Genomic DNA, 18,615 nt, shown 5'->3' with positions numbered 1-18,615 from the left:
TGGGCTCCCTGCTCTGCGGGAAGCCTGCTTCTCCCTCTCCCACTCCCCCTGCTTGTGTTCCCTCTCTCGCTGTGTCTCCCTCTGTCAAATAAATAAATTCTAAAAAAAAAAAAAAAAATGCAATCAGTTTAGCAGCTATTCATCCCTAAACTCATTCCTTATTTATTTTAGATAAAATTCAATGAAAATGATGGCAAAAGAAAAGAGAAGGAAAAAAAAGAAGAAAAAAAAGAAAAGAAAGCTCAATTTTAACTATTCTGATTTTGCTCATGGGTTAAATAAAAGTGTGCTTTGTTTTAGTGATGAGTTTGCAACATTGGTAATTAAACTTTTATGATTTTGGATAGTACAAATGCCTGATTCTTCTATATTCCACATCTAGGATAAATGTTCATGCACATCATAAGAAAATACAGGTAGGGTACAAAGATACTAATAATACAAGTGACCATCTTCAATTTGGCCTGTATTAAGACCGGAATAGAAACTTCATCCTCTCTATTTTGTGTAAGTTCATTAAAAAAATACCTTTTGAAGTAGATCTGTTTATACAACATTCAAAAATGATGACAATAATGCTGAACATAATAGTAGCTGTGACAGATTCCTGAGGGAGTCCTGTCTATCCCCACTTCCTGATAGGCATCTCATGCCTTTGTGTAAAACCTCCCCTTGAGTGTGACCTGCTTCTAACCAAGGATACAGCATAGGCGATAAACTGTCACTCTTGTGGCTACATAGTGTCATGGATGACTCCATCTTGCAAACAGCCTGGGTCTAGACACTCTCCTTGCAGGACTCAGGGGGTATACAGCCGAGGAACTCAGTGTGGTCTCTCAGAGGTGGGAGCAGCTTCTAGCCAAAGTCAGCAAGAAGCCAATGCCATCTGTCTTAAAATCATAAAGAAATGAATTCTGACAGCAGTCTGAGTTTCTCTGGAAGGAAATTCTTCCTTAGTTGAGCCTCCATAGGAGAACTAATCTGGTCAACACCCAGACTGCAACCTTGTGAGAGCCAAGCTGAGTCTAGACTCTTAAGTCACAGAAACTACAAAAATGAGTATGTGTTGTTTTAAGACAATAAATTTGTGATGGTTTGTCACACGGTAATAGATAACTAACACACCACGTTAACCCCTGAAACTTGTCTCAAAGATCAGTGGTGGCATATAGTAACAGTAATTGATATCTGCTACGTTTGCTGAGTCTTCAACATAATAATTTCAAGTGATATTATATTTTTGTTTCTCTGATATTTGGGAACACACAGACATGAGGATATACTCATATATGTTCTTATTAGAAAGTTATCCTCTTTTTAAAAATACAGAGATGAATAAACCACTTCTTAATAGTTTCTCCAGTTCTCTTTCCCTTAAAGAGCAATCAGCCTGACACAGACTTGAAATGTCAGTGTTTCTGGTTATAAACTAGTACCAGTGGGTAACGAGCTGATAGCTCATCACTGCAGATCCACAGCAATCGACGAAATGAAGGATGTTCTCCTGTTGTCATTAGAACTTTGAAATGATTGTATCATTGTTGCTGCTCCTAAGACAGGAAAACCAGAATGGTTCAGCAAGAAAAAGGACTATGCCTACTAGTCTTTTAAAGATATACTGAAGAAATGAACTGATTGGGAATTGATTGTTCTGCTTCTATATGGTTGATGATCTCCTCCTTGGCTTAGTCTTTCCACAAACAACACCTATGAACTCTGGACTAAGTGCAAAAAAACAAAGAATACCAGACACCCCTAGAGAGATAACCAAAGCAGACATACTCTGGGAGATCTCACACACTTGAAAGAAGAGACAACGTGGGTGAGCTTGCTGTTTTACAGTAGCTAGTGCCTCGAGGGGCAGTCAAAATTCTGATAGAAAGTCCATCTGGCCTGAAGCATCAGGGGAGAGATTTTTGGGACCACCAATGCTGATGGAAGGTGAGAGGGGGCCTTAGAAGGAGAAAGCCAGGAAGGGAGAGAAGAAATGTCACATGTAAGCTGTGTTGAAGTCTGTGGGTGACCTCCAGAGCAGAGGCCGACTCGAACAGGTGCACTAAGAAAGCATATAGAACTGAGCTTCGAGCTGCACCCGAGGGTTTTTAATGCAAGCCCAATGATGTTGTCTGGTACATTAAAAACAAACACATGGACAAATCTTCTCAGATGAATATAATAGAAGAGTCTCTCCACAACATGACCTTCACAAGGTCCAGGAGGGAGTTCAGAACAACTGGACCCATGATGAACCAGGGAATGGGATCCCTTCTCAGAAGGAGAGGAAATCAGGGAAGACCGATGTTAGGACAAGCAGAGGAGGATTTTAAAGCAGCTGTTTGAACTCTGTCCTCAGAGATGTAAATAATATGCTCAGTGCAGGTGAGACCACAGGAAAACTCAGGAAAGATAGGCAAACTCTAAAAATGTGGAACATTCAGACCTGAGGATTATACTAGCTGGGGAAAAAAAAAAAAAGACCCCTGGATACACTAGACAGGTTTATTTGGAAGTCAGGGCCCGAGTTGTCATATTTCTATTTCTTAAGATAGAAGGGAAATCTAGATGTGAATGTGAAATTTCATGATTTTTAGATATTGGCTCAAAAATGATTTAAATTAATTTGTGGCCAAAGGCGCCTGGGTGGCTCAGTTGGTTCAGTATCTGACTCTTGATTTCAGCTCAGGTTATGATCTCAGGGTCCTGGGATTGCACCCCAATAAGGCTCTGTGCTCAGTGGGGAGTCTTCTTGAGAGTCTCCCTTTCCCTCTACCTCTGCCCCTCCTGCTCACTCTCTCTGTCTCTCTCTCTCAACTAAATACATAAAAATAAATTCTTTAAATTATTTTGTGGCCAAACAAAATGTCTGTGAGTGGAATGAAACTTGAGGTCATTAATTTGTGATTCCTGCTAATGAATAATGCAGCATCAGTTGGAAAACAAACAAACAAAAACAAACAAAAAAATCCCGAGACTTTTAAGTAGAACAGACCAACCTACACCTTTACCATTCCATACACTGTGGGACTCATTTGAAAGAAATCATAATTGTGGCTACAGGTGCCAGAGATTGCCACATTTTCAGGTTAAATATGTTTGTCATCCATACAATTTTGATTTGAAAATAAGAAATTAGTAGATGAATATTATGGTGCTATTAATAGAAGCAGAGTTACTAGCAATTGAATGGTGACAGGTACAAACATCAGTAGGTAACTGAGGTTTACATTAAATCTCCATGATGGCTAAAGATGGGTTCGCTCTGTAAGGATGTGGCTGGGTTCATGCTTTCTCCCTGCCCCCCCCATAAGCTCCAAGTTAAGTGCTCTCATGGTGTCTTATTCTTTTGCCTCATTGAATTAGGTCCATGCCCAGAGAATGTCTTTATTTATTCCACAGCAGTGCTAGCTTGCTAGAGTACATTTTTCTTTTTCTGTAATTTAGACACTGCATGTGGCCAATTGGCTTATCCAATCTATAGGCAGTAAAGGTACATATTGTGTTTCGTGCCAAGTCCACAATTCCCTGAAAGGGGGAAGCCTTCAGAAGGAATTACTCCACAGGTGACAAGGATTTCCAGCCCCCAAAACATCTAAAAGATCATGCCTAAGTAATGCATTTTTGTCTCGCACTACATCTAAACCTTGGATAGGTTGGTTTTTAGTGCAATGCAATAAATATTTCCCTAAAATACATGGCCTGGCTGTTCTATGCTTGCTGGGAGTTTCACTTTTACAGCTTGAAGAGTAAAAATTAGGAAAGACCTTCATAGAATGTAAGCTAGAAACATGGCACGCACATACAATTAATTCTTTTAAAAACTTAAGTAGTAAGGAAGACAAATTGTCTAGAAATGAAATGTGTGGTCAGCTGTGTTTCAGTTTTTAAGGAAAAGTGTTTCTCTTGTCCTTTTGTCTTCTGCTCCTTCTTTGATCTTTTCTCCTCAATTTCTTGTGCAACTCTTCCTATTTATGGTCCTTTTCTGTCACATCCTCTTACTTCCCTCTTTTTCTTTTCTTTTTTTTTTTTTTTTCCCACTGCCTCTGCCTAAAGCTCTGGAGGCACATGTCTTAGGGCAGAAGACACATAAAACAAACAAAAACACCACCAAATCTTCCTTAGGCTGTGCTACACCTAGGGGTTTTTTTTCTTTTCATTTTTTTTCCCTGATTGTTTTGAAACTTTTACCATAAGTACTGAACTGTTTTATTAGAACACAGCAGAGAAAAAGTGGAGTCCATGTGCTCTAGAAAGAGTCCTGAGTCTGCGGCTCAGAAGCCCCACGCACACCAGCCAGCCATGGCCATGAGCCCGTTTCTCTCCCACCCACGAACCGACACGCCAGAAGATGAGAACGTTCACAATTCACTTAGTTCTCACACTATATGTGTGAGGTAGGTCCTATCGGCCATTCTCAGTCTCTGCGAGCTCAGTGTTTTTGTTTCTTTGTTTAAAGCTTATATAACAAATACATAAATTAAAAATAAAAACATAATATTAACTTCACCACTTCCTATTTTCCTAATATTAAACATAAAGAAGAAGCATTCATTTAGAAAATTCACTTAGGAAGTGATTTTAAAATGATGCTTTGGGGAACCCATGGCACCCTGAGAAGCTTTCTGGGGGGAAGAGGAAGGGAAAGTTGGCAGGCAGGGCTTCTCGCTTGGGCTGCAACAAAACCATTCTGATCTTATCAATGTGATAGATAATATAACATACTAGAGGAAATAATTTCACAGCCTAAAAACAGTGTAGAAATTCAATGGTCTAATTAGAAATAAATAATCTAAAAAAAAAAAAAAAAACAAAAAAAAACAGGCACCTGGATAGCTCAGCTGGTTAAGCATCATCCTTTAGCTCAGGTCATGATCCCAGGGTCCTGGAATCAAATCCCACATCAGGCTCCCTGCTCAGCGGGGAGCTTGCTTCTCCTCTGTCTATGAGCCTCCCCCCTACTCATGCTCCTTCTCTCTCTCTCAAATAAAAAACAAAATCTTAAAAAAAGGAAGGCTACAGCTAAAGGTTTTGTTCTCTTCTCTATCTTAGGCTTCACTGGTGGACATTGGCAGTGTGCTATTACTTGGCGTGATCCATAATGCATATGCATCATACTGGTTACACCATCTCCGATGATTTATTTAGAATGCTTAAGAGTCCGCAAGCACAATGGAAATGTAGTGAAAATGGCATATTGTTCCTATAAATAATTTTAAATTTGTACCTACAAAACCCACCAAAAAGTTTTTAAAAGTGGTTTTTAAAAGTATAACACGACTAGATAAGAGACAGTAATTTTGAGATAATTTTTAACAGCAGAATGACTACTAACGTAGTTCAAGGAGCTAAATAATAGAATAATATAGTCAGGATCAGCTGGAGTAAGCACTGTTTTTATTCCTCATAGTGATGTCCCATTCCACGTAGGTACTGACATACCGGATCGTTAGGATTATATTGGATAACGTATTCTATCTGTCCATTTGGTCCATCATCTATGTCTGTAGCTCCATTGTCTCCTGAAAATCCTGTAAATATCGTGGTGCCAACTGGAGTGAGCTGAAAATAAAATAAAATAAAAACTGTCAATCCTCATTCCATCAACAGCACACCAGAAGCGTTCTAGCACAAGCCCAGGCTTTTGTTACACAAAGGAGAGCGGGCGGCTGCCCAGGGCCACAGATCTGACGCGTTTCTAAAGAACACTTGCAAACCCTCCGTAGGAGTTCTTGTAAAGGCTGAAATTTCCAACATCATGGTCCTTGCTTTGGGTAAAAAATAGAAGGCCCTAATTCAGTGTGAAGCACATTTGGACCAATTCATGACCATTAGCATCTTAGCCCCTGTGGAGAGAATGCATCTGTTGTTCTTCCTTAAATAAAAAAAAAAAAACAAAAACCTTGATGCATTAAGTTATCGACAAGCTAGAATTTAAACTGTATGAGGAAGTTAGCATCTTTATTTTAAAATCAAACACCATTTCGGAGAGATCAAAGACATGATGTGCCAGTGGAAGTCTGAGGAAGAGACGGAGACAGCGGTGCCCTGCGTATCAGAGGACAGAGAGAGCTGGGAGTTTCCGCACTTGCAGAAGGCTATTGAGTGGCGGGTGTTGGCAAGCTGGCCAGATCTTTCCCTTTGGGATTCAGACAACAAAACTTAACAAGGCATAGGAGACCATGATTTGGCATTTGGCCTGCGCATCTAGCTTTATTCATTGTTGCTCTCCACCAGAGAATCACTGTTATTTTCTCTGACCTGTAGGTCATTCTCTGCACAGTGTCTTCCTACATCCAGAGCCTCCGGTCCTCAAGCTGTAGTTGGAATCCTCTTCATTAGTTATACTCCCACTTAATTAGTATCACCTTCTCCTGAAGCATCCCCGGCAAAGCATTCTCTACCCCACAACAAAATAAGGTGCCCTTTTTGTTGTGCTTGCATTTTATACCTTTCTTCCTTAATCACTGCACTGAAATCATGAATAAATAAATTGTGTCAATAAACACAACCTCTCTGCCTTCTATAGAGCAGAGGCTTTTCATTTTTTTTTTTTTTTTTAATTTTCAGAGATATGTTTTGTTAGTTTTTAAGTGGGATTCTTTCATGGAGAAATAGTTTCAGAGATTGAAAAAGAAAAGGGGTTGTCTCATTCATTCCTGTTTTTAGTGGGTATAAATCCAAATCTCTACAGGGATCCACCACATAATGAGTAAATGAGTGAAGCAAGCCTGATGTGCTTGGGGGCAAACTGAGAAGCACATATATTCTATGAAGCAAATTCTTGTCATCATGGACTATAGTCTTCTAATATTCTAATTTTATAAGAAACATCTTGGTTCTAAGGATGGCCATAGATTTTAGAGAATTAAACTATGAGTTAAATGGGCCAGACAAAATATATGCATGAGGCATAGCAACCGCAGTACTTTACAACTTCTGATCTAGAAAAAAAAAAAAAAAAAAAAAGATTATGATGAAAGAAACAAGCCATCAATACAAAGTAGCGCTTATTTACAAAGTCAGCCTTCCTGGCGGGCAGGTCTAAAGGGCAAACTTTGACTTCCAGCAGGTCAAAAAGAACACAAACAAGAGAGAGAAGATGGTCTCAACAGCACATATGAGAACACCAGGACACCGTGGACAGGGACCCTGGGTGAGAACATGAAAGACTGCTAACACTTCTATGTTGACAATTTTCTATTTTTTAAAATGTAATCCCAGTCCCCAAAGATATTGTGCTTTCTTACAAAAAAAAAAAAAAAAAATCATCTATTCTTATGTAGCTTGCTTTGATTTTTAAATTATGAAATTTTAAAATTCAATGATGATTTATTTCCAGATAACTAATAAAACAAAGTATTTTTTGTGGTAAGAATGCCAAAGCTAGATCCCCTTTTATTCTGATCTCCTTTCATCAAGGCTCTTGGAAACAGGGGTTATCATAGTGAAGTCAAACTCTAAGCTTATTTAAAAATCAGGAAACACTGTTTAAAAAGGAAGTAGCAATGGAAACAAAGGAACTGCTTCAAAATATATACACTGGATCTAAGCACATGATTATCACCTATCCATCACCTAACATATGATTTCAAAGTATCCTCTGTCTCCTGTGTGAAAATAAAATTGTTGGTAACCTTAAGACAAAACAAAACAAAACAAGAAACCCACAAAGTATTTTTTTTTTCAAGTAGGCTCCACACCCAGCATGGAGCCCAGTGCAGACCTTGAATTCACAACCCTCAGATCAAGACCTGAGCTTAGACCAAGAGTCCGACGCTTAACAGACTGAGCCCCCCAGCTACCCCCCTCCCCGGAAGTATTTTTTAAAGATCTTTGTTACCAAAATAATAATAATAATAATAATAATAATAATAATAATAATAATAATAACTGGGCTGCAGGATTGATTTAAAAAGTCAAAAAGAATCAAAACAAAGACAAAATGAAACAGAAAAACGTGAACAGTAGGTGTGGGCAGATTTTGAAAACAGTGTGTCCATGTCTCTCCATCTACTCACGGGGGCAGCATATCTTACTGGACTAGACGCGTTGTGGGGAGGGATCCTGAAGTCCCAAAGCCAAGGGCACAACACGGGTATTAAGGGGAAGGAAGAGGAGGCCGGAAGAGCTGGGAGCACATGCTGGTGTCTGGAGACGCTCAGACAATGAGTGGGCTGGATGCCCGGGAGCAAGTGAAGAGCAGAAAGTGTGCTGAAAAGAATCACAACATTCCCTATGTAATCAATTGTGCCAGCCCCTTTAATGTGCACATAAAAGGACAAGATGCTATAACAAAGATTTTTTTAATATCAACTCACTATTACTAAAACCAATTTTTTTCTTTCTTAACAAGTTTTTTTGTTTTGTTTTGTTTTGCTTTTTTAATTGAAGGAAGGGAAAGTTTCAACACAAGCCATAGTGCATCACCTGTACATTATGAAACATTGGGGCTTACGTAATTTAGAAGTAAAACAAACAAGAGAGAACCTTATGAGTCTCTCACTTGATCATGTAATCATCTGTGTAACATTCAACTGCGGTATTACTATCCAGTGACATTATTTTCTGTTGGAAATTTTAAATTATGTAGACAGGTTGTCAGTTTTCTACATGCTGCTTTAATAATATAAATTCAATTTGACTAGATATAAAGTTTGAAGTATTATTTATATATGTAGAGAGAAAAAAAAGACTAATCTCGCCTTTGAGTCTTAAAATCCAAGATGCAAATGAAACCTCCCTGATGATTTGGGTAAGTAATAAAATGGCAGTTGTTATCAGAAAAGAACTATTTATAGTCAAGGTGAAAATAAAGCATAATATTCTCTAAGTCTCACAATTTTCCATGTTTCCCAGTCTTATATTCAAGATTAAGTTTCTTAAAAATAAATATTATATGACAGTATTTGTTTGGAATAGATGATTTGAAGGATTTTACTTCTCCCTATGTGACATTTGCAAATCCAAAGACATATTTGCAAATTCAAAGACCCTAACCAAGAAAAAGCTCTGTTTTTCTCCAGCCTTCCAAATGTTTCTGAAATTTATAAAAGGCAACCTAAAAGTGCTATGGTATCTTAATATATTATCATCAATTAATATTTTTCCTCTTCATCACTGACATCTTTCTTTTATATTTAAAAATCATATTTATAAAGACATATATTTTTTAATATCTGGTCATTTAAAACAAACCCTACAGTATATTTTTGGTTGCCCTTATAAAAATGCACTTAGTGACAAAGTCCAACAAAGATTGTTGTTGGATTACACATAAAAGGACTTATTATGCATTTGTTCATGGTTGCAATTTGAGGTTAATCCAAAAAATATTTCAATTTCAGTCACTCTTATTTTAGGATTTAACCTTATTTTTTGGGTGCCATACATAATTGTCCCCAATAGAATATATGTGCCCATATACATTTTTATTATTCCTTGAAATTATAAGTAGAAATATGATTCTGCAGTCAATTCTATTAGTTTATATCTTTGAATGGAAAATAAAGGAGAAACAATTGCCTCACTGTGGAAAAAGAATCAATCTTATCATTTCTGTAATGATATCATAATAAAGGTCATGAATGATCTCTAAATAGGATTTTAAGCTCTTTTTTAAGAAGAGAATTTAGGTCCTTGAAAATTAAATGGAAAGCATTATTATAACAGCAGATTTCAGCATTGTGTTTCGTTCGTGTGCTGTGTCTCTTTACAATTTCACTAACAATTAAAGATTTTCCCTCCAACTTTGAAAGGTGGGTATTTAGTTGTTGACAGCAAAGGACTCGGAATATGCCTCATTATTAGTTCAGCATCTGCATAAATGAGTGAGTTCTGCTCCATAGTTGTATGTTTAGACCAAACGTCTTAGCACACACTGCTCCTACTTGTTTCCACTCCTAGAAGAAGGAAACATTCCCATGCAGAGGTACATAGGTAAAACGTAGCACTAACCTGGGTGAGCGATTGGGCTGCACACATTTATCTGTGATCTACAGCTCACAGGGTCGACCCATTCAGACACAGGCTAGGGTTAGGGATGTTTAAAGCTAATATATGAGAAATAGCTAAGAAAAAAGAAGATAAAGCGTTTTATCTTTATATGGAAGGTCTGGAGAGACCAAAAAGGTCCCAGTGAAATGGCCTACGCTAGAAGCAAACAAGCAAAAGGGAGTTGAAACATGAAAAATGGTGTTAAAAAATAGATTTCATTCATTTTCATTATACATATACCCAACAGAAGTACACAACTGTGTATGTACATATGCATGCATGCACACAACACACGCACTGCACAAATATAAATACACATATCACCATGACTTATTCTCAGTAGATGAGGTGGTGAACACTGGCGCTTTGTGAATTTCTCAATATGATGTAGAGGTTGAAACATGAGAGTCAGGCTGTTTATTATAAAGCTGTGTTGCCCTATAGATTATTGTTCACAGTTTTCATGGCACATCTGCCATGCAGATGGCCATGTTCTGTGTTCTTTAACATTTCAACAAGTCTCAGAAATATAAATTTGGTTTTCTGAAGGGCATTCTAATTCACGGGACGATTCTCAGCATGGGCAGCTGCCTGAGGGTGTCACTTACTTATTTAGTTCATGTCTCTTTCCACAAATGATTTTATACAGCTATTGGGAAATACAGAAAATGCATAGATACATGCAAATGGAAAAGTTAAAGAAAATCAAAGCAAGAAAATTCAGTATTTCAAGAAGATGCAGAAGATAAATTAGAATGTGAATGCAAAAATGAACAGGTCTTAGTCAACTGTCTGTGTATCCTGTGATCCGTGGCTAGTGAAGCTAACCGAGAAATTTTGAACAACGCTCCAAAAAAAGAAGACTTGCCCTCACTTACAAGCTTACTTGCAATATTTCCCCACAGAAGGGCGCCTGGGTGGCTCAGTCGTTAAGTGTGTGCCTTCGGCCCAGGTCATGATCCCAGGGTCCTGGGATTGAGCCTCGCATCGGGCTCCCTGCTCAGTGGGAAGCCTGCTTCTCCCTCTCCCACTCCCCCTGCTTGTGTTCCCTCTCTTACTGTGTCTGTCTCTATCAAATAAATAAATAAAATCTTAAAAAAAACATTTCCCCACAGAAACATTGTATTCATGGCTTCATATAAATACAATTACTTCTCATTATCCATGGGAATTATGTTCTATAAAGTCACCGTGAACACTGACTTAAATTCTGAACCACTGCTTCCGGAGAGAATATGGGGTTATCCCACCGCTAGGGGGAATACAAGTTTAGGTTCCCACCAGCCTCGTCACATTTTCATCAACCCATTAATATATAACCTTGTTTTATGTGTGCTTCTGTTTAAAGACACCTTATTTAATATGTGTTTCTGATTCGCTACCACTTAGCTTACAGGCAACAGCACTATAACTCATTCCTGAATAAAACATACCTAACACATATATTCTCTCGATAAGGTACATATTGCCTTCTTGGGTTAGGAAGGCTAGACAGCCCTGCAGCGCTCAGATGGGGGCCATTTTAAACAGCAAAATCACCAACACAAACTACAAAGATGTAAATAATATGGCACCAATTAGACTGCTAAAAAGCACACTTGTTTATAGTAGAAGACATGAAAGAAGATGGCAGAGCATCATTTTGTTTGGCCTGAGTTTGATGTGTGTACAGGGAGTGACTCAAATTTTTCATCCCTCTGCACATGTCTGTGAATGACCACCGAAGATTGGCAAGTTTTGAATTTGGGCTTACAGATAAATTTGAGCAAGTAGGCAAATTTGCAATTATAGAATCAATGAATCATGAAGATGGGCTGTACCTGATGAACAATACTAGTAATTCATTAGGAGTGTGGCTCAAAGACTCAACCAACCAGAAACTGAGGCAGGATCGAGCCTCACCCTTGGTTCCACTTAGCTCAATGATCCCTGCTCCTCTGAAATTGTTTCCTGCCTGTGAATGTTAAAATTGGATTAAAGCACTTACGAGAAACATTTTAGATCTCTATTTTGACTGCTTATTAAAGAACTAAATTAAGTGGAAAGATATGCTTTATCAATAAATTGGTATTATCACTAATGTAAAGATGTCAATTCTTTATAAATTTATCAATAGATGTGGAAATTTATAAGCTGATTCTAAAATTTACATGAAACTTCATGGGGTCAAAAATAGAAAGACGGTCTTAAAGAACTAAGTTGGAAGACTTATACTACCCAGTTCCCCAACTTAAATATAAACCTACGGAAATTGAGACACTGTGGTATTGGCTTGAGAATAAACAAATACACCAGTGGGACAGTATATTGTGTCCAAAAACAATCTCCACAGATAGTCACCTCATTCACAGAAAAAGATATCACGACAGTGGTTGTGAATTCAATGATCTTTTCAATAAATGGTGCTATGTTAATTAGAAATCCACATGGAGAAAAATGACACCAATTCCAACTTCACAGCCTATATAAAACTAAATTCCAAGTGGCCTTGTGCACTGTTGGTGGGAAGGTCAATTTGTGCAGCCACTGTGGAGAACAGTATGGAGGTTCCCAAAAATATTAGAAATAGAATTACTATATGATCCAGTAATTCCACTTTGGGGTATTTTTCCAAAGGAAATGAAAGCACTAACTTGAAAAGATAAATGCACCTCCATGTTGATTGCAGTATTATTTCCAAGCCAAGACATGGAAAAACCTAAGTGTCCATTGATGGATAAACGGATAAAGAAAATATGGTATGTATGTGACATACACACACACACACACACACACACACACACACACACACACGCACACAGAGGGAGTGTCACTCAGCCCTAGAAAAGAAGGAAATCCTGCCATTTGCTACAACGTGAATGGACCGTGAATGAATTACACTAAATGAAATAAGCCAGACAAAGCAAATACCATGTAATCTTACTTATATATGGAATCTAAAAACAAACAAATAAACAAAAAGCCCCCCAAAAGCCCCCCAACAAATTCATAGATACAGAGAACAGATTGGTGGCTAGGCAGGGGTGGGCTGTGTGTGTTTTCACATGCCCTGGTTGAAGGTGGTCAAAAGGTAGGAAAGATACAAACCTCCAGTTATAAGTAAGTCCTAGGAATGTATAGTGTGGTGACTATAGTTAATAATACTGTATTGTATGTTTGAAAGTGGCTGAGAGAGTATATCTTAAAAGTTCTCACCATACACAAAAAAACTATAAGTATGTGTGGTGATTGAATGTACACTAAACTTACTGTGGTGATCATTTCAAATATACACATATACTGAATCATTGCATTGTACAGCTGAAACTAATATAATATTATAGGTCAATTGTATCTCGATAAAAACATAAATCATGAATCACTAAATTCTACAGCTGAAGCCAATTTTTACCATATATGCTAACTAACTAGAATTTAAATAAAAATTGAAATAAAAAATGTAAAATATAAGATAAAACTAAGAAAACAAGATCACATCTTCAAGATATAACAATCAGCAAAGATTTATTAAATTAGACACACAGAGCAAAAACCATGAAAACATTGACAAATTGGACTACACTAAAAATAAGAACTCCTATCCATTATCAGTAACAAGAAAGTAAAAATATAAACAACAAGACTGGTGGAGACACATTCAATACGTATATTTGACAAGGAAATTATGTTCAGAATATATAAAGAACCTCTACAACATAACAAGAAAATGACAGACTCTTGAATAGGAAATTCACAAAAAAGAGCATAAGCTAGTGGTCAATAAACATATGAAGAGTGATTTTCACTAGGTATCAGGAAGTCCTAAATAAAATGCCAATGGCACATTACTGGATGCCCACCAAACTGGTTAAAATTAATAATAGTGACAATATCAGGTTTTGTCCAGGAGGGATTTTGCAGAGGTGGGGCTCAGTCTCCAGGTTCTTACTCACCAGGTCTGTAACCCCTCCTGGGTAGCACTCTGGAATGGCTGCTGATTTGTCTGCAACACGGGATGTATAATCTTTAGGTGCTCTGATCCTACTTCATGATGCTTTATCTTTTTAAAAGATTTTATTTATTGGGCGCCTGGGTGGCTCAGTTGGTTGGGCGACTGCCTTCAGCTCAGGTCATGATCCTGGAGTCCCAGGATGGAGTCCCACATCGGGCTCCCTGCTCAGCGGGGAGTCTACTTCTCCCTTTGACCTTCCCCGCTCTCATGCTCTATCTCATTCTCTCTCTCAAATAAATAAATAAAATCTTAAAAAAAAAGATTTTATTTATTTATTTGACTGACAGAGAGAGTGAACACACACAAGCAGGGGGCATGGCAGGCAGAGGCAGAGGCAGAAGGAGAAGCAGACTCCCGATAAGCAGGGAGCCCGATGTGGGGGTCGATCCCAGGACCCTGAGATCATGACCTGAGCTAAAGGCAGACACTTAACCAACTGAGCCACCCAGGTGCTCCCGCAACCTCCTGATCCTTTGAAGATGACCTGTAGTGGTTCCATAGTCATCTGTGCAGGGGGTTAGAAATTCCCATTCTCTAATTTATATAGTCCTTGAAAGCAGACCTATTTTAAAATGATTAGTTACTATCTTCTTGTCCCTATGCATATTGTCACAGTCTTCTCAATTATGCTGGATGGTCTGAGGATTCTCTTCCATCATAGTAATCTTTCCAAATTAGAAGCCATTCATTCTTTGGCTACTATACAGCCTTTAATTTCCTCCTTAGATAAAATAATTGTATGATTTTTCTTGCAAGTCATCTCTGCCTTGGAAATATGCTTTAGAGGGGCGCCTGGGTGGCTCAGTCATTAAGCGTCTGCTTCGGCTCAGGTCATGATCCCGGGGTCCTGGGATCTAGCCTCTCATCGGGCTCCCTGCTCCGCGGGAAGCCTGCTTCTCCCTCTCCTGCTCCCCCTGCTTGTGTTCCCTCTCTCGCTGTCTCTCTCTGTCAAATAAATAAATAAAATCTTAAAAAAAAGAAAGAAATATGCGTTAGAGATAGTGATATATTTGAAAACCAAGAGACTCCACAAATGAAGTAGAGTGATGAATTTGTACACAGGTTCATATTGTTGACAACTTCAGCTTGTTCTCACAATGATTAAATTACATTATCTCTGAGTCTATGGTCATTTAGTGAGAGCTTATTATAATCATTGTTTCTGTGACTATTATGGTTTTATATTAACTCATTAATAGAATATTTGTTTTATTACATTTATTTTTTATTTATTCAAACATTCTACGTGAAGCTTATCTTAAAACTTTCTAGAATTGCAAATAGCACACATTCCTGAATTTAGTAGTTGTTATCTTACAGTGATTTATTAAAATCAAATAAAAAATAAGAAAAACATTACATATGTTCTTCATATTCCCTTTAACATAATACAGTTTTTGCACCTGTGTGTAAAATTTGGATTCCCTATTTTAATTATGAAAGCTAGAAAGTCACTTCTGAAGAAATTATTAAAGGCAAATTCATGTAGATAAGTATCTTCAAAATAAGAGAAGGATTATTATTATTAGAGCAATAAGTAGCTATACTCATCTTTACTAAAAACTAAAGAGCAACTAAGCTTAAATTGAATATATATGTGTGCATCTATATATACAAATACACAGAGAGAATGTGTATGTGTGTGTGTGTGTATATGTGTATGAGCTTACTAAATTTGAAATTTGTTGAATACTTGAATCTTTTAAAAGAGCTGAAAAATTGATTCCCATTTACATGTTTAATGTAGAAAATATATTTTTATGTGTTTCTTTCCTGTATGTTAATCTCCGTCTCCCTTTTCCATCTTGCTGGTTTCCTGCTTCCCAGAGAGGATGTGCCTAGTTCCCTCGAATTGGAAAACAGGGATAAGTGAAAGGAACTGGGGCTTCTTTCTTCAGAAGCTTTCGTGTGCTATAGATTACCTGCTCCAGCTATCTCTCAAAGAAATTCTGTGAAAGGGTATGGCTCTGGAGTCCCAGTGATGTTTATTCCTTGAAGATATTTATCAAGTTTCCAATACCATGGACATTTCATATATATATATATATATATATATATATATATATATATATATATATAAATAAATTTATTATTTTTTCTAATATATATATATTTAACTTACAAAAATACCTTATTGTATCTAGAAATTGTAAAGAAAACACATATAAAATGTGTTAAAACTTTTTTTTTTTTTTTTTTAAAGATTTTATTTATTTTCTTGACAGAGAGATACATAGCGAGAGCAGGAACACAAGCAGGGGGAGTGGGAGAGGGAGAAGCAGGCTTCCCGCAGAGCAGGGAGCCCGATGTGGGACTCGATCCCAGGACGCTGGGATCATGACCTGAGCCGAAGGCAGACGCTTAACGACTGAGCCACCCAGGCGCCCAAAATGTGTTAAAAATTCTTAACTGTAGATGAAATATCACTGTTATGCTTCATCATGGACACCATCTGTGCTCTTAGATCTACTCCAATGATTGGTAAAAACAGATGTCCAAAAATGCATGTATTCATGAAAGACTACAGCCATGATGAAAGGTGGAGGAGCAGTACAAAACTAAGAATTTGATCAGGGAAGTGAACGCTCAAACTGAATAGATTCCCAGATCATGTCATTTCACCAATGTGAGGAAAAGCTGATGTTGTCAGTGTTGTTCCGAGAATTACTGCCAGTTCACAAACTTACATTTTGCATTTAATTTGTGAAGATGCTTTGATTTTCAAATACGTAACTGTGTCTAAAGCATAGTTCCAAGGCAAAGTTGACTCACAAGATGGCCCGAGCTTGTACTAGGTATTTCAAATGTATTATCTCTTTTAATCCTTTAATGCAACTTTGTGGCATTATTTTTGTTGTTATACTTATTTTATAGTTGAGGTATCATAAGCAAAGAGCTTCTGCCTGATGTCATAATTCTACTGCGTGGTTGATCAGGACTGCAATCCAGATCATCTGACTTCAAAATATAAATTCTCAGGTACTGTGAAATATATTATTTCAGAAATTTCCTAATCTGCTATTAATAAGCTTTTGAGAAAAGGGGAAATGAGAGGAAATAAATATAATGTGGCACATACCAGAACTCAAGATACACAGATAATGTGAAATGATGCAATTTGGATGATGTAGTCCATCAAAGATAAATTATGTTTCACCCTAAGGAAAAAATAGTTTTGAGATATTTACAGAAAGACAAAGAAATTAAACTAAACTAGTGTCTGCATTTTAGAAAAACTCATATTATTATTGCCATTGAAAATAGGTAGATTCTCAGCAAGCAAATTATTTCATAAATTCCCAAATTTGCCTTTTTAGTATGCTATCCTCTTCATTCGTGATCAAAACTTATTGCTTCATGCCTGAAAAAGCACTCAATAAATGCTCAAGGGGCAAAGAGAAGAAAAAGAAAATATATCCAACCACAGTGATTTACATTTTCACCCAAGGTTTTTCAACAAATCAATCCTTCATAAATCACTAATAAAAATGTTGGGTAAAGGTTTGAAGAGGCTACAATTACCAGTAATGGGACACACTGATATTGTGTGTCTTTCTTATTATGTGCTATGAAAAACACATATTACCTTTGTGGTATTCCTGAACAAAATTTATAATCATGAAGAAATATCAGGTACATGCGAATTGAGAAATAGTCCATAAACTGCCCCACTCCTGAAAATTATTAAGGTCATTAAAGGCAAGGGAATACTAAGGACCTAAGATTGAGATTACAAAGACATGGCAACTAAATGCAATGTTTGATCCTAGATAGAGCCTTTGATCTATAAAGGACTTTATTGTGAAAATCAGCAAAAATTAAATGGGGTCTATAGATCTATATATGATATACAATATATATTATGCATATGATTATATGGAATTATACACATAAGCAATATATATACACACACATCTATCTATCTATCTATCTATCTATCTATCTATCTATCTACTAGAAAGGAAGATTATCTGATCAGTGCTCCTCACAACTGTCAAGGTGATCAAAAACAATAAAAGTAAAAAATTGCCACAGTCTAGAGAAGACTAAAGACATATAATACCTAAAAGTAATATGGTATCCTACATTGGGTCCTGGAACAAGAATAAGGACATTAGGCAAAAACTAAGGAAATCCAAATAAAATATGGAATTGAGTTAATAATAATATTTCACTGTTGGTTCATTATTTGTTTAAAAATGTACCATACTAACAAAATCTGTTAGCATAGGGGAAACTGGATGTGGGTTATATGGTGTTCCATTACTTCTACTAAAATGCTATTTAGGTCTTCAGACCCAACAAGCAAGTGTAACATTTTCCCAATTAGTACTATTCATATTATTGGTCTTACAATACACCTTACTCTTTCTGAAAACCTTATGTTAAGACATGGGGAAGGAATACAAATTTTCAAAATTGCATGTTGTTGTCTTGACATATCTGAGCTTTACCACTCTCTTGCCTGATGCGTCTGTACAGCGCGGTGATAAAGCACTCAGTTGTGGAGTCAGGCTGCCTCGGTTTTTGGCTTAGAGCTGCCACTCACTAGCAGTGAGGTCTTGGACAAGTAAATACGTGGTCCTCTGGTTCTATATTTTCTGCAGCACACATACATGATGTGAGTCCGTGTG

General features: G+C 37.2%; 1 protein-coding gene across 4 annotated transcripts in view; it reads right to left on the bottom strand.

The window, feature by feature from the left end:
• The window catches only part of LOC116625425 (protocadherin-15-like), a 1,687,848-nt gene that overhangs the window by 469,234 nt on the left and 1,199,999 nt on the right, over window positions 1–18,615 (bottom strand). For all 4 annotated transcript variants that reach the window (XM_032393940.1, XM_032393941.1, XM_032393942.1 and 1 more), the window contains one exon: window positions 5,437–5,556. In XM_032393940.1, the coding sequence (XP_032249831.1) occupies window positions 5,437–5,556 (120 nt within the window). The remainder of the gene's footprint in view (window positions 1–5,436; window positions 5,557–18,615) is intronic.

This window comes from Phoca vitulina, unplaced genomic scaffold, assembly GCF_004348235.1.
Source record: "Phoca vitulina isolate PV1807 unplaced genomic scaffold, GSC_HSeal_1.0 scaffold78, whole genome shotgun sequence".
Taxonomy (NCBI): Eukaryota; Metazoa; Chordata; class Mammalia; order Carnivora; family Phocidae; genus Phoca; species Phoca vitulina.
Note: the sequence above shows the minus strand (reverse complement) of the source record. Positions and strands in the feature narration are given on the sequence as shown.